The sequence below is a fragment of the Rhipicephalus microplus genome, chromosome 3 (genome assembly GCF_043290135.1).
Source record: "Rhipicephalus microplus isolate Deutch F79 chromosome 3, USDA_Rmic, whole genome shotgun sequence".
Taxonomy (NCBI): Eukaryota; Metazoa; Arthropoda; class Arachnida; order Ixodida; family Ixodidae; genus Rhipicephalus; species Rhipicephalus microplus.
The window spans coordinates 195091412-195109418 of record NC_134702.1 but is presented as its reverse complement, the minus strand read 5'-3'; the positions used below and the strand labels follow the sequence as shown (position 1 = coordinate 195109418).

Here is an 18007-nt window from a genome sequence, read left to right as displayed (position 1 = left end):
CTTGGAAAATGGATGGAGCACTTGTTATACCGTACGGCATACGTGTATATTGAAAAAGGCCTAGGTGGGTGTTGACAGTGACCAAGGGTTGCGACTCGGGGTGCAGCTGCAACTGTTGGTACGCTGTCGACAGGTCAAGGACAGTAAACCACTTGCATCCATGCAGCGCTACAAACGTATCTTCCATTGTTGGCAGAGGGTAATAATCAGTTCTCAGACAACGGTTTAGGGTCACTTTGTAGTCTCCGCATATTCGCACTTTGTTGTTTGCCTTGGGGACAACTACTAGAGGCGTTGCCCATTCACTGTGTTTTACTGGAACCAGTACTCCAGATTCCACTAGCGACTGCAACTCCGACGCTACCGCGTTCCGGAGTGCGAATGGCACAGGCCGATGCTTGCAGAAAACAGGCGTACAGCTGTCTTTTAGCACCAGTTTGACCGACGTGTCAGCTATCAGTCCTAGTGATTGATTAAACACTTCCGAAAATTTTTCGATGAGTGCGGCTGATCTATCATGTGTGTTTGCTTTATCAAAGTTGATATTACACACGCTTGCCCAATTCAGCTTCAAAGCCTCTCCCAGTTGCGGCCCAACAACAAAGTGTCACAATTTTTTTCCGTCCGGACTACAATCAACGGCAAGGTCTCGGTTTGCCCGTCGTGCTCTACATGCACCGTCAACTTTCCGGCAACTGCTAGTGTGGAACCGCCATATGTTTTTAACCGTAAACTACATCTTTCTAGGGGTACATTCGGCCAATACTGTCTGTACATTTTTTCTGGCACAATAGACACAGAGGCTCCGGTATCAACCTGCATCGTGACATTCCTGCCTGCGATCTTAACTTTCACAGCGTAGCCACCGTGACTACTCCGACATGAAAAAATATGACTAAGCAAGACCTCGTTCTCACCACTTTTATCATCCCAGTCACCAGAGTCTTCTAAGCCAGTACCATCGATGAGAGAATGCACCGAACGTGGCGTTGTTCTGCAGACCCTTGCCAGGTGTCCCACCTTTTTGCAGGCACGACATCGATATTTGCGAAAAGGGCAGGTGGTGGCGTCATGCGCTGCTCCGCACCGCGAACAGTCCGTCGCCTCGGCATGCCGCTCCGCGTTACCGCTCACGCCCCTTTTCGTACCTGTGGACCGTTGGGGGTGGTGTGGTCGCACCAAGTTCACGTCACCGAGTTCTTTGGGGTGAATTTTTCTGGTTTCTGTGCGAGCGAGTTCCCCACTTTTCGCCAGGTCATAGGCAGCTTGAAACGTCAGGGTACTCTTCTTAAGCAGCTCTGCTTGTGCCGTTTCATCTCTCAGTCCGGCCACGAACCGATCCCGCAGGGCGTCATCCAAGAATTGCCCGAACTCGCACGATCCAGCCAGCCTTTTTAATTCTAACGCAAATGCGGCAACTGACTCATTTTCCCGCTGCGACCGACGGTTGAACCGGAATCTTTCCGCTATCACCAAAGGCTTCGGGGAATAGTACCCTTTCAGTATTTGGAGCAGTTCGTCGTACGTTTTCTCTTCCGGCTTGGTCGGGGCCAATAAATTTTTCAACGTGCGGTAGGCCTGTTTTCCAATGGCGGTGACAAAGACTGACACCTTCAAGTCTTCACTGACCTGGGTCGCCCGGACGTAATGTTCAAAGCGTTCCGCATATGAGTCGAAGTCTTCGTCTCCCTCTTCCGTGAACGGCTCAAACCGGCCAAAGGAAGCCATGTCGTGGTAATCCACCAGGACGCTTTCCGCTCCTAGAATACTGGTGCCGTGACGTGAGCTACAGCCGAGGCCCGGCTAACGTGCCCGAGTATGATCCCATCCTCGTCGCCACTGTTATGTCTTCACAACTTGGGAGCCGACTAGCCAACACACATATGTTTATTTCAACTAGCAATACAACGGAATGAATCCCCGCACACCCGCGGCGGTCTTATATCTAACACAGAACTTAACAGTGACGTCAGAGAGCCAGACACTTCCATGTCATCTTATCTTATACACGACACGCGCTCTATCTTGGGTAGTATTACACAACAAAAAGCAAACGCACTGCAATGGAAACTGCTGATGTTCCGCACCGCGACAGCGGAAGATTTTGAGATATGATGGTTTAAAATGTCAGTGCGAAACATAGACCGGAACAAATAAGACACGGGAAAGTTCTTGTACGTGCTAGCTCTCCCTGTTCACGTATCGCACATATATGTCAAACAGTCATGTATCACCAACTCGGTCAATCAAACATCGTGAAATATAAAATTAATATCGGGCGTTTAGCTTTCCAAAACCACAATTGCATTATGAAAGACACCGTAGTGGAGGGTTTCAGAAGTTTTGATCATCTGACATTCTTGAACGTGCACTGACATGGCACCCCCCCCCCGCGCTCCCAATCCAGTACACGTGCTATTCCCATTTGGCTTGCACGAAAACAATTAGGGAACCATAAAGCTTCGCCTTTAGGAGTTGAGCGCGATAGCGACATTCTGTTCGTAGTGCGTACTTCAAACACTTAGTGCATAAAATCTTTGCGAATTTGTTATGCACCCATTACGTGGGCTTAAGCTAATAGGCACAATATCGTGTGTGACGTTTGTATTGGGGTACCGGCTTTCAACAACGGAGCCATAATGATATTCACATATTTTGACGCTCGTTGGAAATAGACGCTTCAACACGCATTATTACTGCAATATTTCATGTTGCATTGTGAGGAAAAATACAGGACACGTGTGTCTGTGAAGCACGAAAGGTACTTTTACTGCATTTCCAAGCAGAGGAAGCTCTTTTCACTGTTTCCACAAGCCGAGGCGTGTTTGCGTGTAAGAATATCAGCTTGACGCGCAAACGACCCGGGTTCAATCCCCACTCGCACCCCAACAGCCCTGTTTTGGTCCCCGCTCTGCTACAGGGTATTCGTAACATTTATATAATTTATTTGCATCGTTCTAGGTTTGCGGTCACGCATAAGATGATAATTTTTCACTGACAATCAACGACGCCTACGCTGACACCAGAATTTCTGCGAAAAGAACTTTTTAACGCTATGGGGTTAAATTGTGACGGCTGCGGCCCACATCAAACCCTCACTTTTGGGTAAACAGCTGAGAACCTTAGCCACTGATCCACCTAGTCAGATCCTTCGATTACAGATCGCACATTAATAAAAAATTGGAGAAAGCAGTTGACGATGGAAGCCTTTTCAGCGGTTCAATTTCTTAGCACAGCTTCAAGCGGTTGACTCTTCTAAGTAATATTTTACTGTTAGCCTGCTCTGGATAAAAAGAGAGCCTAATACGTGCTGTTGCAGCCTGGTATCTCTTACCAATGGTGGTCTTGATTGACAGCGCATACAACCATGAACCACCTCATTCTTGGCGGATGCTGCAGGAAAAACACAAGCAGGGGCTGTCCCGGGGCTTGATGGAATGGCAGTAATCACCTGAATCAAAACTTGTCCAGCTGAAAAACCAACAACATAACGATAAATGTCTTTTCAGGTCTCACATGACTCTGGGTTTTATTTTATATATCTTTTCGTTCGCATTGTTTCATTTTCGTATCTATTGGGCGCCATTGATTTCATTACTGATTCCATAGGCACCACAGCGCAGCTGCGCTAGAGGTTCATGCGTACCTGACTCCTAACGAGTGCCATCTCTTTGTGAAGTATTGATCGAAATGAATAGTTCTTGTCCTCATTCACCTATTGCTCACGGCGCACACCAACTGTGGGTGATTGGCCAAGAATTGAGTGTTTTGATGAAATAGTATGCAGTTTAAGAGTAGCAAAGTATATATAATAAAAGATTATAGATTTTTGAAAACTATAATGTTTGATTTAATGCACAAGAATGTTAATTAAAAAAGCTTTTTCCTAAATAGGAAGAGTAACCGCATAATTCATACAAATATAATAATGTAGACACGTTGAGATATTAATGGAGCGTCATTTCTTTTTCACATCCTCCATGGCAATTGTAGTCTTCACTTTGTCTAGTGATAGGATCTAGAAAGAACAGTAGTGGAATAAACATTTGCTTTTTCGATAAAATATGCCATATTCGTTTGTTAGCCATTTCTCTGGCTATCGTTTCAGATACATTACTTTTTCAGCAATATGATGCTTGGCTACTGAACTGCTGTCGTTTCTTATGACGATCATTATGACGAACTTTATGTAAAAACGTCTGCTACAGTTTACTTTCCTACGGTTACACAGCCACGTAAGAATACCCAAAAAATTGCACTATAAGTGTTCTATTGTGCATTGTAAGTGTATGTATATATATATATATATATATATATATATATATATATATATATATATATATATATATATATATATATATATACCCTGCTGTCTAACCTAGTAATAATAATGCCACTTCACTACATAATACCCCGTTAAAACGAAGCAAATTCATCATATGGAACCACGGAGGACCATGAAAAGGACCAAAAGGCATTGCTGGCAGCTAGGCGTGTATCCTGTTTACTACTCCACACTGAGTGAAAAGATTAAGGAATCAAAGTAGGAAGCGAGATAGATCAAGTTACATGTGCACCTGTTCATTTTATGCCTTAAAGTATTTGCTTACACAGCTTGATTTTCAGAACAGTATCTGATCCCGCATCGCTTAGCATGCCTGTTACGCGTACGACCTTAATTCAAGGACCTCCGGTTTTCAAGATGAACTGTTTCAGTCTAGTTTCTTCAGTGCGTCACAAATAACATTGCTTTCACATTTTAAGCAGTATTCAAAGGTTCTGAAAGTAAAAACAATGTATAAAGCAAGGAACACGACTTTGTGTCTGTTCTCATACTTGTGAAAATTTTCTAGCTTTATTGAATTAACACGAACATCTCACCTTAAAATAGTAAAACCTACTGACGTGTGAGGGTCAATGCCGGAACACGGCAATAATACACTGTGGTAGACAAAAAAACGCTAAATACATGTATAAATGGTGGTGTCTTCGATCAGAGCGAACATATACCTGCAAAACAGAAGTTTCAATGGCATATGAGAACGTAACCACAGACCTACAAACCGCTTTGAAAATTTTAAAATTAGCTTTCCTTCTGTACAGTTTGAACAACTAATGGTGGCTTGCCATTTAGTTCAAATGGCGTTTTGAAACACGGTTCACTTACGCAATAACGTGTAAAATGTTCAGTTGCCTCTTGAAATAAACTCTTATAATATACAAGCTTCAGCTCATTCTACTAGGACCTCATCTCTTCTTCAAGCGCAACAGGTGCCTCCATTAGTTATTCAGATATGTAGTGCAGAAAAGCGCACTTGCGAATTGTGAAAAAAGTCCGTTCACATATCACAGGTCAAGCAACAACAGAGAGGTATTGTCGAAAAAAAATCACAACTTTATCGCAAAATCAGAGGAATGAACGTGATAGCACCAACTCGAAAGGTCACGCCCAGAATGGAAAGCCGATCTAAACGTGCCCCGTGTTGCTCGCGCACCAATAGCGCACAAAACGTACTCACATGTACGGATGCACGCGAATAAGCGTCTCATTTTTTTACTTCGCTGAGCCCCGCCGTGGTGGTCAAGTGTCTAAGGTACTCGGATGCTGACCCGCAGGTCGCGGGATCAAATCCCGGCTGCGGCGGCTGCGTTTCCAATGGAGGCGGAAACGTTGTAGGCCCGTGTGCTCAGATTTGGGCGCACGCTAAAGAAGCCCAGGTGGTCAAAATTTTCTGAGCCCTCCACCACGGCGTCTCTCATAATCATATGGTGGTTTTGGGACGTTAAACCCCACATATCAATCAATTTTACTTCGCTGAGTCTGAAAAGCGCGCGCTTTTCGCGAACGGAGACTGCAATGATTGCAGTGACCTTTGTGCGCCCGGTAACTACAGCATGATTGTGCCACGTAAAGGCCGAGACCAGCCAAGGCGTACCATCCTCACCTCCACGCCATTGCGAGATAAGCGTGCGCAAGAGAGGGTAGCTACCATTCTCTAAGCGTGGTAAAGTACGCGTAGTAAATTAGAGCGTGCGCTGCTGCGCAATTCAGTGACGTGCGCTTACTGCGCCATCTTTCTGGTAATGCCGAAAACACAGCAGCGGTAAGTGGTAAATACAAATAGCTTGCTGTTTGAATGGTGAATAATGTTCTCCGGGGTGATTCAGTGGTTAACGCCTCGCTTTCACGACGAAGAGGTCCCACGTTCGATTGTGCCCACCGGAGTGCTTTTTCTCTGAAATTTTCCTATCCTTTTTGTCATATATATATATTTATATATATATATATATATATATATATATATATATATATATAGAGAGAGAGAGAGAGAGAGAGAGAGGGAGAGACCTATACATGTACGGTGCATGAAATCGACGCCGACGTTGACACCGACGCCGGCGGCAAAATTCATCCGAGAGTGTCCATATACTTGCTATCGCAATTAAGTTCTTCCTGGATTGACAAGCCTCACATCTGGTAATACCACGACGAGAACTCTTAAAGGAGCTTTTGTGGAAGTAAGTGCATATTTTTTTCCTTGTTTCGGTATTCGCTTCGAAAGTACTTCAGGTCATTTTCCTGGATAGTTTCCTTGATATACACTCATCACTTTCGAGCTGATGAGTTGAAACTATTGCCTTATCAGCTACACTCAAGCACCTCGTAAGTGAGTTGTCATAGTGTTTTTACAACGTAAGTTCACGCCTATTGAGTTATTAGAGTTATTGAGCAGCATACTCGTAGCGTATTATTCGTACACACCTGATTTCGTTTGATCTTTGGAACGCAACGTATTAGGCGTATTGAGAACAAATGTCAAGCTAGCTCTTCTCAAACACGCCACCGTATTAACGTAGCTAGTGTTTGCCAACACTAGCCGACATGATTTACAAGTCTGACATTACAACGGTTCACAAAAGGCTACATTAGCGCATTTTTTCCCGAGCCTTAAGGTTTCACCTCCGAAGTATATCTTTGTGGTGTTGTGTTGATAGTTGGAAATAAACAACAATTATATTGATTTCCATTTGAACTGTCTAAATAGACGAAGCATGTTTTTCAGGTGCTTTTGAATGCAAAACTCATCGAAGTGTTAGAATCTTAATGACACAGACATGCATTGGGTTTTTACACTTTACCTAATCAAATTAAAAACTACCGCATAAAAGCTCCATAAGTGGTTGAATAGCTGCGACTGAACGTTACGATGTTGCGCGTGATCCATAACGTTTGCCTTTTAGTCGAGAACTTCTGTTCGTGACATATAGGGTACGAAATCCTAGTACACTCATCTGCATTTACACTTACCGATAAATGTGCAACAGTTGGTCTGACTTATTGCTGATTATGTCTTTGTTTATGGATGGCTCCTCCAGCAGTGAAGAGAAAATACGAGCCTGTAATTGTACTTGTAGAAGTTGTGCTCTGAACGGCAGTTTGTTTTCCATACCCGCAACTCCGTCGAAACACGGCGCGCGCATTGAAGTAACTTAAGGTTGGAAGATAGCGTGTGGGAAAGTGGCCGCTGTGCGTGAACTGCGTTCCAAGTAGTCTGCATAGAAAGGGAGATTAGAGAAGTCCGTGTCCTGAATTTTAGCACCGCTTCTGCGTGGGGCTCGAAATTGGCCTGCATTTCCTGAGAACACGCGGGATGCGCGCGTGCTCCAGTGGGGAATTTTCCTCGGTATGCACATGTGTTCCGCCCCAAAGATGAAGAAAGAGACGGCATCGAAAGTGCAAAAGCGTAATTGAATTTCAAGATCCCATTCGTAAATAGAAAACGTGGTCGATTCGGGAAGTACAACATATAATATCTTGCTTGCCTTTGCTCACCTTACCCTTATATAGTGCGGGTCAGTGAGATACTACACTATTCGGAGGAATGCAAAAATGGCTCCGCGTCATTGAAAAATGGGTGCACGAATTCAATGGGCTGCTCGCCTTGCATAAAGAAGCTTGCATCAGATGAACCCGAGAAGTACCGATGCGTGATCTTTCATGATGAAAGTGGTCGCGTCACTGTGCTCACGTTTTTCCAAAGCGAGAAGTGTAAACGTCACGTATTTAAAAGCCTGGATATCGTCAAGTAAAGTTGGTGTGATTATTCCACATTATTGTAGAAGCTGATTGTCAGCTCAAGACCTTAGGTTATTGGCCCTTTATTTACACCATGTATTGGTGAAAAAACGAACCTTTGCGAAAGCATCTTCTCCAAGACCTCCTGGAAAAGTAAACGCCCGTAATGTCTTTCTGGTGGGAGGGGGAACAGAAAATGAGTGTGATGCGCACTGAGAACACCTAACAGGCCTAGATTGAAAAACGTTTCGCGCAATATTGTATAACCTTAAGCACTATGCATCACGCAAGGTTGGTGAGTTCCGAAGCCAGGGTGGCTCTAAGACCGATTCCCAATTTCCGAGCAAGATCTAAAGGCATGTGGTCGACCCCTACGCACTAAAAACAGTGCATTGTTTTAAAACTTCTGGTACCGATATGGCGTTAAGGTGCTGTAGTCAGCCTATGATAAAATAAGAAAAATTTAAAATATTCGCAGGGAGAACGTTGTCCTATGTGCTAGAGAAAGAGAATTCTTATGTCATCAGTCATGTGCACAAATATATGCCCTGCACAACTGGAGCCAAACCAGTCATTTCCCTGTAATGCGGCAATGAACACATGGGTCAAATGCGACGCTACAAAAATGTCTTCTACGATAGCGTTAAACTGCCTCGTTCAAGGTGTGCTTTGGTGACATTTGGCCACCCATTTTAGTTCGTAGATTGTAGATTGTAGTGAATAGGGGCTCCATCTCAAGAAAATAATTTTCAAATGGAAGCATATCGATCAGCGCACACAGGAACTGACTGACGCGTTTTATACGACCTTAAGGAACAAATGCATTACGCATTTACCCATCAAACTTATACGACAGCGCGGTGTGAATAGAAGAGTGGGAAAGGCAGTACCATGAGATTTCTCTCTTGATGAGCTGCGGCAGGTCGTCCAATAGCCACGCCTGTAAAACTGCTCCGCCCACCCAATTTTCAGCATTTCGTTGGTGTGTTCTTTTACTTAAAATGACTTGCTGGGGTTAGTAATACACCATGTGAATTAGACTCTTACTGCTTATCATTTCAGCACCACTGTTTGTTATCATATAGGTAGTGGTAATACACAAGCAAATAATTAGTTTTTTACTTGATTTATGGTGACCAAATATACTGCGCGGTCTCTGTGGTGACTGAAACATCATTCAGTCAACATTTACCAGGAGAAACGAACCAGGAGTTGCGACAACAACGAGCCTCAAAAGGTACTGGCAGGCCGACAATCCATTTACTATATGCGTGCCTCAGGAATGATTCAATAGAATGCAGAATACAAAAAGTCCCGAACGTTCAGCGTATTCATCACGTTTCACGGGGACGTATGATTATCAGAGCGAGACATTGCCTTATAGGCTTCGTTTAAATCAGAGGCTTATCGGCAAATAAAAAAAAACTGTTGCATGCAGATGGTTCCGGTAACGAAACGCGAGAGTTCAAGTGCTCGACGGTGGCTCCGGTGATGTGTCTGTTTCGAAATTGGCTTTGTGAGCGCGTGAGCGGAGCGCGACGAAGGACGAAATAAACTTGCTCGCACGGTTGCTAATTCAGGCTTTGTGTGCATCACATCACCCTACGCGACGGTTCACCGAAGCGGTTAACCGGTGTAATCGGGAGCGCGCAAAATTGCGGCGTTCCTGATAGCTAGAAATGGGAAGGTTGGGAAGCTCCGCAGCTTTCGTTATGCCGAGTGCAGGGTGGGGCGAAATCGAGAGGCGCGCGTGCCACGCTTGGGTAGGCGGGGGAGATCGGATGACGCTCGCCCATAAGTCAAAGACTTCGCCGGCATTCCTTCTCTTTATGGCCCATAACGCCACGTGCTGGGGCCGACGCCGCCGCAGCTATCGTGACTAAGGCTGGCAACTCTGCTTGCGTGGGTGTGTAGATTGACAGCCGTACTTTGGTGAACCTTGTACAATAGAAAGGCTAGAATTGCATGCAATTTGCAAGGACACACTGTTTGTTGTTCCGTGTGACTCAATCTGTCCATGTCTCAACAGCGTAACAAGGCAGTGCTACCTTGTTACATTGATGAAAGAGGTATAAAATGGTGACACACATCTTTCGGACTGTACTTAACATGCTTTTAGGGGCGAAGCTCCTTAGGGCGTGGGCTGTGCGTCCCCTGTAGCCTGTATGTAGCCACCTCTAGTTTAGTTCTTGCAGTGTTCACTAGATGGCGGTACCGTCCCCTGTATCTAGCCACCTCTAGTTTAGTTCTTGCAGTGTTCACTAGATGGCGGTACCGTCTCCTGTATGTAGCCACCTCTCGTTTAGTTCTTGTAGTGTTTACTAGATGGTGGTACTTGTAGCTGATGATGAAAAGATGCAAGATGTTATAAACTAGAAAGCGGTACTTGTAGTTGATGAAAGACGCAAGATCTTATAAAATAGGAATGATGTCACATATGGCGCGTGTCAATGGTTGAAGGCAATCGTTCGATTTAGTGCGGCGACGTACGCTAGGGGGAGCGATGTAATAAAATCGAGTGGGCAAATTGTACAGAGGATTCATGATTTACCAGGTTTACCTCCGGAGCTTCGCCCACTCATCATCATTCACTTCGTGGATATGGCGGAATTTTTTTGAGTTATGGAGAAACCAAACAACAAACGATGGGACTCATTCACACTGCGTGCTATGAGGCACATGGAGCTAGAACGTGCAGAAAAGATACTTTTTCCTTTCTGAATCTATGTCTCTGTGGCTGCATCCAAAGACAGCGTTTTATTTTGCAGCATTGGCACTTGCCGAATAATTAGGGTGTAGTAGATGCGTGGTTCAACGGCGACCCTTGATCATGTTCGCACAATGACTTCGACAGAAAGGTATTAATTGGGCTCAGTGTCAAGGAAAGGGAAGCAAAGAATCGCGTGTTGGTCTAATACAGGTTCATGTAATCATAAGTTCAGTCACGCAAGCTTTTAACAATCATGCTCGAGTGGAACTTTTTGTGTGTGTCTTCATGGCATTACTAAATGGCATTAAAAAATGTTCAGGATAAGTGCATGCACACAAAGCACATGGCCAAAAAGCAATTTTCACTAGTTAAATTAAACAAATAAGGTTCCAACATACAGAAGAGTCGCCACTGCACTCAATAGGTGAAGATTTGGCCAGCTGTACAGGGTCATGCTCTCACGTACGACCTTCTTCTCCGTAATCAAAACACAGGTAATATAGCAAACACTCAAGTACTCCGATAAGTTATGACAAAATTGGCAGAAAAAGTACCATCCAAAAGAGTAAGACTTTTTTTTGCAATGCCAAATTGACAATTCAGAAAATGTGGTTGTCATTCTCAGTTTTATTCTACTATCTCTACAATTCACTTTCTGGAAAGTAATCAGGGCGCATAAGCCAGAAAATATTACTTCACGCAAATCAAGAAAAAAAACTACACGAGCAGAAACAATCTGATGCGTATTTAATCGCATGTTGTTATCCGTATAACTAATATTAAAACCTCAATGTATCTTTTTAACACTTACCAAATCTTTAAACAGGAGTAAGTCCAATTGCTACAGCTCTAAAAGATGCGAGATTTCTTGTGTTCTTGGGGATTAGCCTTTTTTTACACAGGGCAGTGACACGTTACTAGAGGTACCATATGCGATTGTGTGCACCATGCATAAACTTCAAAAGTTTGAAGGGAATTTTTCATTGTCATCTTGTTGTCTAGATTTCTTTCCCAATGATGAGAGTACGGACTTTGCAACTATAATAAGTTACCAACAGTTGTGGTGACAAAAGATGCCGTCTTTATCCCTGTTCTACTTTTTATATGACTGGCTTCTTTCTGTTTTTTCTCAAAAGTACGTTTATACTCCAATGACTGCGTTATATATTTTATGAAATGTCTATCATACAATGTCACTTTAAACAGCATTTTTTAATGTTTGCGCACCTGGTCCGAACATTGGCGAATGATCATCAACTTCAGTACAACTACATTTAGCATTTCAAAGGTGGCATTCAAACTCAAATACAGCGCACTGTTGCAGTTATAAATCATAAGCATAATAATTGTATATAAATATTTCAGAGTCCTTTTTACACGTATGTGTTGGCCTCCTCACACTTAAATATTTGCAAAGCCATTTCGACACTTGAATTACCTGCAGCGAAGAAACATTCCACAGAAGGACACAAAAACCTCATACGCATGACATTGAAGCATGCATCTGCTGATGGACCCCCCCCCCGCTCCCTCCTCCTGTAAGGACATCAATCTGTTAAATTCAGAGAGAAAATATCTGTTGGGTTCATCCGTCTCATCGTCATTACAGATATTTATCATCCTGTTCTAACTTCACAATCACTTACCTGATCCCGATTCAGAAATGTCCCACTTACAATGCCTGAAGTTTCTGCTTGAATATCGAAATTTACCTCGTCATTTTTGCAGAACTACGTTTCATTTTGAGCACTGTAAAACACTCCACATTATCATGTGAATAACATATTTAAGTATTACTATCGTAAAAGCTTTTTAGAGTGTAGTTTTGTTTTTCTTCACACGATTCAGGCTTGGAATGCTTTGCCAACGTAAGCAAGAACGATTCAGTTTGATGAATTCATTATTTATCTTGCAGTGTTGTAATGTTTCTGTAATATTGTATTTTCGTAGGTATAACCTGCCCCTGCATATAATCCGCACCCCCACTTTCAACTCACCGAGAAAGAAAAAAAAATACTCGCGTATTGCCCGCAATTTTGATATACAGGAAAGGCTGTACAAAAGGTACTGCTCAAGCAACATAGCACATATGTAGACAGAAAAAGCTTTATTTAGCAAGCAGAATACGCTGTCTGTAAGGCCAGTCACAACTCACTGTCGCTGCTCTCGCTAGAGCTATCACTTCAGCCGCAGTCCTCACTATTATGCATAAGGTCATCTTCGGTTCCATCCACGTTGTTTGTGATGCAGCATTTCTTGAAAATTTTTCGCACCATCTCACCCAGAATGGCCTTCCATGCCTCAACAATCCACTAGCAGAATAGGGCAATATCAGGCTTTCAGACTCGTCCTGTCGGCGTCAAGTCATCGCAGCCTTTGGCCATCCACTAGGCGTAATAGCGCTTGTCATGCGCTTTGAAGGGCTTGTTAAGCGACACATCTAGAGGCTGCAACATTGAGGTCATTCCACCGGGTATAACAACTAAGTCGGTGCCGTTGCGTGAAAGGCGGTCCTTCACTTCCTCAGTTGTGTGACCACGGAACGAGTCAAGAACGAGCATCGCACCGGGCCTCTTCTCCCATACTGTCTTGATCCAGTCTACGAACAAGTCACTGTTCATACACGCGTTCTCGTGTGCGCGCACCACCACACCGGCAGGCAAATAAACCTTTGGTAGAGTTTTCCTTTTCAAGATGACGTACGGTCGCAGTTGCGTGCCGTCGGCGATGGCACAAAGCAAGACTGTGATGCGCAGTTTCGTGTTCCCGCTGGTCAGCACGCTCACCGAACTGCTGCCCGTCTTCTCAATCGTTGTGTCCAACGGCATTTCAAAATAAACAGGAGTTTCATCCGCATTGCCGATTTGCAAGAGAATTTATTTGTGCTGCTTTCGCAGGCCAATTACATATCTCTGGTACTTGAGCAGCTTCTCCTCATAAGAAGCCGGCAAGTGTTGCCATATTGTAGTCCGCCATCTGATTGAGAGCCCTGGCCGCTTCATAAAGCGGTGCAGCCATCCGCGGCTCACACAAAACTCGTGAGATAGGCCTAGCTCCATCGAAAGTCACCGCGCTTCCACTTGGGCCATCTCGGTCGATACGGCGTGACCCCTGCTTCTCACACCTTCGATGAACTTTACTAGCTCCGCCTCCAGCTCAGGGTAGGCACCGGTCTTGGGGCCACGAAATGACCTACGGAAGCGGTGCGCGGCTTGTAGGCTCTCTTTCTTCTTTCTCCACAGTCGCACGCAGGACTCGTCCACATCGTGCCGTCTTCCCGCTTCGCGGTATCCAAATTCCTCGGCGACGGCGATGATCTTCAGTTTTTGCTGTGCCGTGAAGGCCTGCCACCGTACGCTACTCATGCTGACAGAACAGATCGATTTAGGCTTGGCGAATGGGTCGAGATGTGGAGAACTAGCGGTATCAGCGAGCTAAAGAGCGCTCACACTTGGCGACAACTTGACAGCACTACCCTTTCTAGTACACTGTAACAGCACCCTGTAAACAACAGAACTGAAATGCATGCCTGCTACCGCGTTAAAAAGTAGTACATTAATTTAGTGATAATATCTCTATAGGCACTATAACATCTCATTTGCCTTGCTGAAATAAATACTACTTTTTTATTATGGAACTTACTTTATTTATTATGGAACTTTCTTAGACAGCACCACTTTTCGGCAAGCCCTTTCCAAAAGTAAACATGGCGTCCGTGACGTAGGGACATGTGGAGGGTTACTGAGCGGCCGCGAACGTCCAAAAAATATACTTGTGGTGTGACAGTGAGATTTTACACTGAACAATCGTATTGTCTCTCCCCAAATGTTTTTCTAAACGCTTCAACGATGCAAGCAAGGGAAACCAAAATCAGCCGCAAGCTGCCGTGCTAATTGCGGAGCAACACGAATTTGCGGAAACCGCCTCCGTAGCCTTCGCTACACTGTTAAGGGGCTTCACAGCACAACACGCATTGCTGTGAAGCAGCACTATAGAAAAAACCCCACGTATTATATGCACCTGCACTTTGCCACTGAAATGTTTGGGTTCTTGGTGCGGGTACTTAAAACCTGGCCTTGTTTTTGGTGGCGCTCATGGTATAGAACTGTTGTCATAGCTGAAACGTATGAGGCACAAAAACATTTTGCAATGAAGTACAATGTAGACATAGCCCTATTGCAAGGTGAGCGATTATTGTTTCCGGCGAAAATAACTTATCCAGAAGAGTGCTGATGACTGTTCCCAGTGCTACTATGGCCAAGGTTTGGCTGCACTATGTGTAAATAAAAAAATCTAAACAAATCTTTGATCACCATTACACATACTGTTCAGTGTTTCATATTGTTATGGGCAGGTGGATGCGCGATGGGAAAGAAATTTTCGTTCTTCAGATTTATCTGCTTAATAGCATAGGTCAGTTTTCAGTTGGTGTACTACGGCGCTCTCTTGTATTGTTCACTGCGTCAGCGATAATGCTATCTGAACGTGAAACATGCTTACGCTCATGAAAAATCATGTTGAGGTCTCTGCTTCTTTATTATATTTCATCTATTCAGTGCCTTAAGTGCATCATACTCATACTCATAAACATAAACACGAGAAAGTATGGTGTAATATTGGTCTGATACACACTTAAGATCAAAAATATATGAATGGCGCGATATCTTTTTGCTGAGCTCTACGAAGTCATAAATTGTCTCAGAATGTCCAAAGGCGCGTGCGTCTACAATAAAGTAAGAAGAATGCGCTGTTTCCCGCTCAAAGAAATACAGCGTCTGGGCTTTCCTCATAGAGCTATCATGATTATCGGGGTGCCCAGTGCGATGGTAATGTGGGTGACATGGAACCAATATTTCCCAGTCGGAGTACCTTGACGGCCGGTAAACACTTCTCACAGTGCAAAAAGACCAGCGAGAAGTCACCGAGGGCTCTTCTGACTTTAATATCCCAGGCACCCAGAACTCATTGAAGAGAAACAGAGATGGACTTTTCGTGTGTACAAATCACATGATGGCGGTTAGCCTGAACCAGAACATGTCCGCAGGGGTCAATAGAAATAAATCGAGGAGAGTTGCTACCGATTACACAAAAGGGCTAGCTGACATGGAAACCTCACGCCGTTGCATCACATGAAACATTACGAATCACTGTGGTGATCATCTGTGTATAACAGGTGCAGTTTCAACGCCACAAACGCGTGTACTCAACTTATGTGCCTGTTGTTTGAACGTCGTAGCATTTTCACTATCATGTATTTTTTATGGGGTCGCTTTTTATTCATGTTCACAACAAACATTTTTTGTCAAGTACAGCTCCAAGTCCTCTGTTTAAAATAAACTAGTATGCACACTTTGTGGTGAATGTATGTTTATTGCGTCAAGCGGTATGTGACAAGCTTAATTGATATCATTATGAGCAGTGTCTTTTATTTCGTTCGTAGTTGCTGTGAAGTAACAGGCGCAGATGATACGTTCACGCTGCCTACTATGACGTCATGTATTGAACAATGTCGTATACGTCAGAAAAGGGTGTCCTAAAGCTATCTGACCATCACATAAATTGAACCTTTATTTCATATCCTTCGTGCACCAGCCTTCTCTTAGCGAGTATTAGCATGGGGCATATGCGTATATAGTAACATTGCATACACTCTAAGGCAAAAGGGTGTTAAAAGGGTGAGTGGTTCGTCCTTTTGCGTACTAATGGGGCTGGCACAACTAATAGTTCCTTCAAGGACTAACCGCACCGGGTCTAACAGTTAGTCCCCAGAAGGGACTAACATTCAGTCCTCACATTTACACCTTAGTGAGTAACCGTTATTCCCACAGTTCACACCATTAGACTAACATTTAGTCCTCACTTTTGAACCTTATAGAGCAACTGTTAATTCTTACATTTACACCTTATGGGGCAACCGTTAGTCCTCACAGTTGCACCTTGCCGGACGAACGGTTGATCCACTCAAATACTCCAATCGGATGAACTTTTTGTCCTCAGTTCAACCCTTGTTTTTCTTCTTTTTTTTCCGCCAGGCCTAATACTTTTTTTTCGCCTGTTTTTCTGCGCGGTGAGCAACAAACTGCGCAGAAAACACGCGAAAAAGTAGTTAGCCACCTATGTGTGACTGCTTTCGCAGTCACGGCAACAACGAAAGACAAAACCGACACATCGAAATCTTTTATTTTTCTGCATGCACATAAAGTTTCTTCATTCATTTAAGCGAATTCATGGTGAAGTGTAGAAGTCCAGCCTCGTTGTCAAATATTGTTCACTCCTTGGGTAGCTCCTCCGACGGAAGCGATAGATGACAGGCATTGCAGACACCAGCGCATGCAGCCTTCTGCCTGTTGTGTTCCCGCGGCTGTGTGTACAATAAGATAGTAAAATTAGTTAGACACACGCGACAGAAGATGAAGATGTACGCATATGACAAGTACGTGCACATTAATAAAAATAAGCGTTAAAGTATGACAAACAAATAACTTTATGTTCACATGTCGCACAGTCCTTCTGAAGCTGCTCTGACGAAAGAGATGGAAGTCAGGCATCACAGATTGCCAGCGCACACAGTCTTCAGCACGGTGTCTGCCGACGGCTACACAATAAGTATGTAAAATAGTAAGTCACACGTGACAGAGAATGAAAACAAATCCATATGAGAAATACGTGCAAGGTGAAGTGAAAGCATATGAGAGATATGACATGCTAATAATTTCACCGTGATGTCACACATCGTCAAAGACTCATTTCGATCCCCGTAGCGCAACACCTTAGGAGCAGCGGCCGAAGCCACAACTCCGCGAACCACCGTGCCGCTAACAAGTCGGCGAATCCTAAGCAAGCGACGTCGTTCAGCTCGAGCAAGCGAACGCGAGACCAAACACGGCGCTGCACGCGGAGTGTCTGCGGCCAGCGAACTTCGAACAGGAGAGCGAGCGTACGCTTGGCCGCCGCCACGAACAGCGCCGAGCTGGTTTGAAGCTAGCGCAGAAGAAATCGACGGTAATGCAGCCCTTTTCTACAAACTCGAGCAAGTGTAGCGCGCGAACGCGGGTCCGTCGCCACTGCCAACAGACGGTGCCGAGCCGGCCGAGCTGTTTGCGACTGGCTGACGGGAAAGCGAACTGTAATGGCGAGCAATTTTCAGTGAGTTCTGACGCTAGCGATAGCCCTGCCAGCCCGTTCTGGTGCACTTAGAGCACGCGACATACTACAACCAA

General features: G+C 44.4%; 1 protein-coding gene across 1 annotated transcript; it reads right to left on the bottom strand.

Moving 5' to 3' along the window:
- Positions 1 to 570: 570 nt before the first annotated feature.
- Positions 571 to 1814, bottom strand: LOC142803089 (uncharacterized). Its single transcript, XM_075888194.1, has one exon. The coding sequence runs from the start codon at positions 1726 to 1728 to the stop codon at positions 571 to 573; it is 1158 nt and encodes a 385-aa protein (XP_075744309.1). The 5' UTR covers positions 1729 to 1814.
- Between the last annotated feature and the right edge of the window lie 16193 nt (positions 1815 to 18007).

Coding starts and splice junctions, on each gene's coding strand:
- LOC142803089 (XM_075888194.1), bottom strand. CDS start 1,728: ATGGCTTCCTTTGGCCGGTTTGAGCCGTTCACGGAAGAGGGAGACGAA.